The sequence below is a fragment of the Monoraphidium neglectum genome (genome assembly GCF_000611645.1).
Source record: "Monoraphidium neglectum strain SAG 48.87 unplaced genomic scaffold scaffold05248, whole genome shotgun sequence".
Lineage (NCBI taxonomy): Eukaryota > Viridiplantae > Chlorophyta > Chlorophyceae > Sphaeropleales > Selenastraceae > Monoraphidium > Monoraphidium neglectum.
Genome location: NW_014008382.1, coordinates 2511 through 4114, shown reverse-complemented (window position 1 = coordinate 4114; position 1604 = coordinate 2511). Strand labels below are relative to the sequence as shown.

At 65.5% G+C, this 1604-nt stretch overlaps 1 protein-coding gene across 1 annotated transcript in view; it reads right to left on the bottom strand.

The window, feature by feature from the left end:
* Positions 1-1073: 1073 nt before the first annotated feature.
* The window catches only part of MNEG_15346 (phosphoribosylaminoimidazolecarboxylase), a gene marked incomplete at both ends in the record, with an annotated part of 2466 nt that continues 1935 nt past the window's right edge, over positions 1074-1604 (bottom strand). The window contains one exon of the mRNA XM_014036183.1: positions 1074-1535. Coding sequence (XP_013891637.1) covers positions 1074-1535 — 462 coding nt within the window. The remainder of the gene's footprint in view (positions 1536-1604) is intronic.

Sequence of the window (1604 nt, the reverse complement as noted above, 5' to 3'; positions counted from 1 at the left end):
CTTCATCATAATCCGGCAATGAGGCGCAAGCGCGGCCAGCTCATGCTGACGTCACTCACCCCCTCCCCCCCCCCTCCCCCCATCGTCCTGGCTGCCCCCAGGAGCGCCGCCTCAAGCGCCTGGGGCTGATGGATGAGGACGGCGGCACCACGTATGACTCATTTTTCAGGGTGCGGGGCTCAAGGGGGGTGGGGTGGTGCAGTTGGTGAAAATCGCGGCTGTTGAGAGGCGGCTGCTTGGTGCGGGCAGTGCGCAGTGCGATCGGATTGGGCAGGCTGGCCATGTATCAGCGTGTGGGGGTTTGAGAAAGCTAAGCCGATCAACCACACAGCCTCGGACCCGGGCGCGGGCCCGGCGCCGCAGCACTCACCTGGCGGCCCGGCTTGGGTGACGCGCGTGCGGTGCCCGCTGCCTCGCCACCCCTGGCTGCAACCACCTGACTGAGTGACCTCTTGCTGCGACTCCTTGACTCAGGACGGCATCGCTTGACAATCCCGCTTTTGGGAGAGGGCGGGTGGCCTCGAGCCCCAGGGAGCTTGCTGCTAGCACAAGACTTAACAGCAGCAGCAAACGCGGCCCTCCGCCCGGCCCCAGCGTTGCCGACCCGGCGTTGCCGTGCTGGCGGCCCCGCGCGGCGCCTCCCTGCCACAACACCCGGGCGCTGTGGCTGGCCCTTTTCAGGGTGTCTGTTGCTGGGTATCTGTTGCTGTAACCCACCAACTCCGAGACATTTACAGCCAGTGGTGCTTGCAGTTTGAAACAGAGTACAGCGGCGATTGTTGACAAGAAACGGCAACGCCGCAACTGTGGATGTACTGATATCAGCCGGGCGCGCGCCCATCAGCTGCATTGTGCCTGCACCCCAGCTAATCCATCAAAATGCCTGTTCTTCAGACAAATCCTTCATCAATTCCGGGTCTGGCCGTTCAAAAGGAACCACAGCAACAACGGTGTCACGAGAGAAAAAAATGGAAATGCAACCGCGACTGCCGGCGGCACCAGTCGCCTCACCCTGCAGGGTCGGCCGACCTCGCCAGATCACGCCGCGGCCGCAGAGCTCCCCAGTCCAAAAATTAGCTCTTGCCGTAGCCGCGCCAGCCCTTCTCCTCCAGCCGCGCGGCCTTCGCCAGCACCGTGTCCCTCATGCCCTCTTGGTATGCAACCATCCGCCGCTGCAGCTCAGGGTCCCCCGCCGCGATGATGCGCGCCGCCAGCAGCCCCGCGTTGGCCGCGTTGCCAATGGCCACGGTCGCGACCGGCACCCCCTTTGGCATCTGCACTATCGACAGCAGCGCGTCGAGGCCGTCCAGGTGGGCGCCCGCGGGCTTGACCGGAACCCCGATGACAGGCAGCGGCGTCATCGCCGCGACCATGCCAGGCAGGTGCGCCGCGCCGCCGGCGCCCGCGACAATGGCCTTGAGGCCGCGGGTGTGGGCGGAGCGCGCGTACTCGACCATTCGCTCGGGGGTGCGGTGCGCCGAAACCACGCTGATTTCCAAGGGGATGCCAAATTCCTCCAGCACCTCCGCAGCCGCCTGCATCGTCGGTAGGTCAGAATCCGATCCCATAATGATGCCGACCAGCGGCCGGCTCTCGGCGCCGGC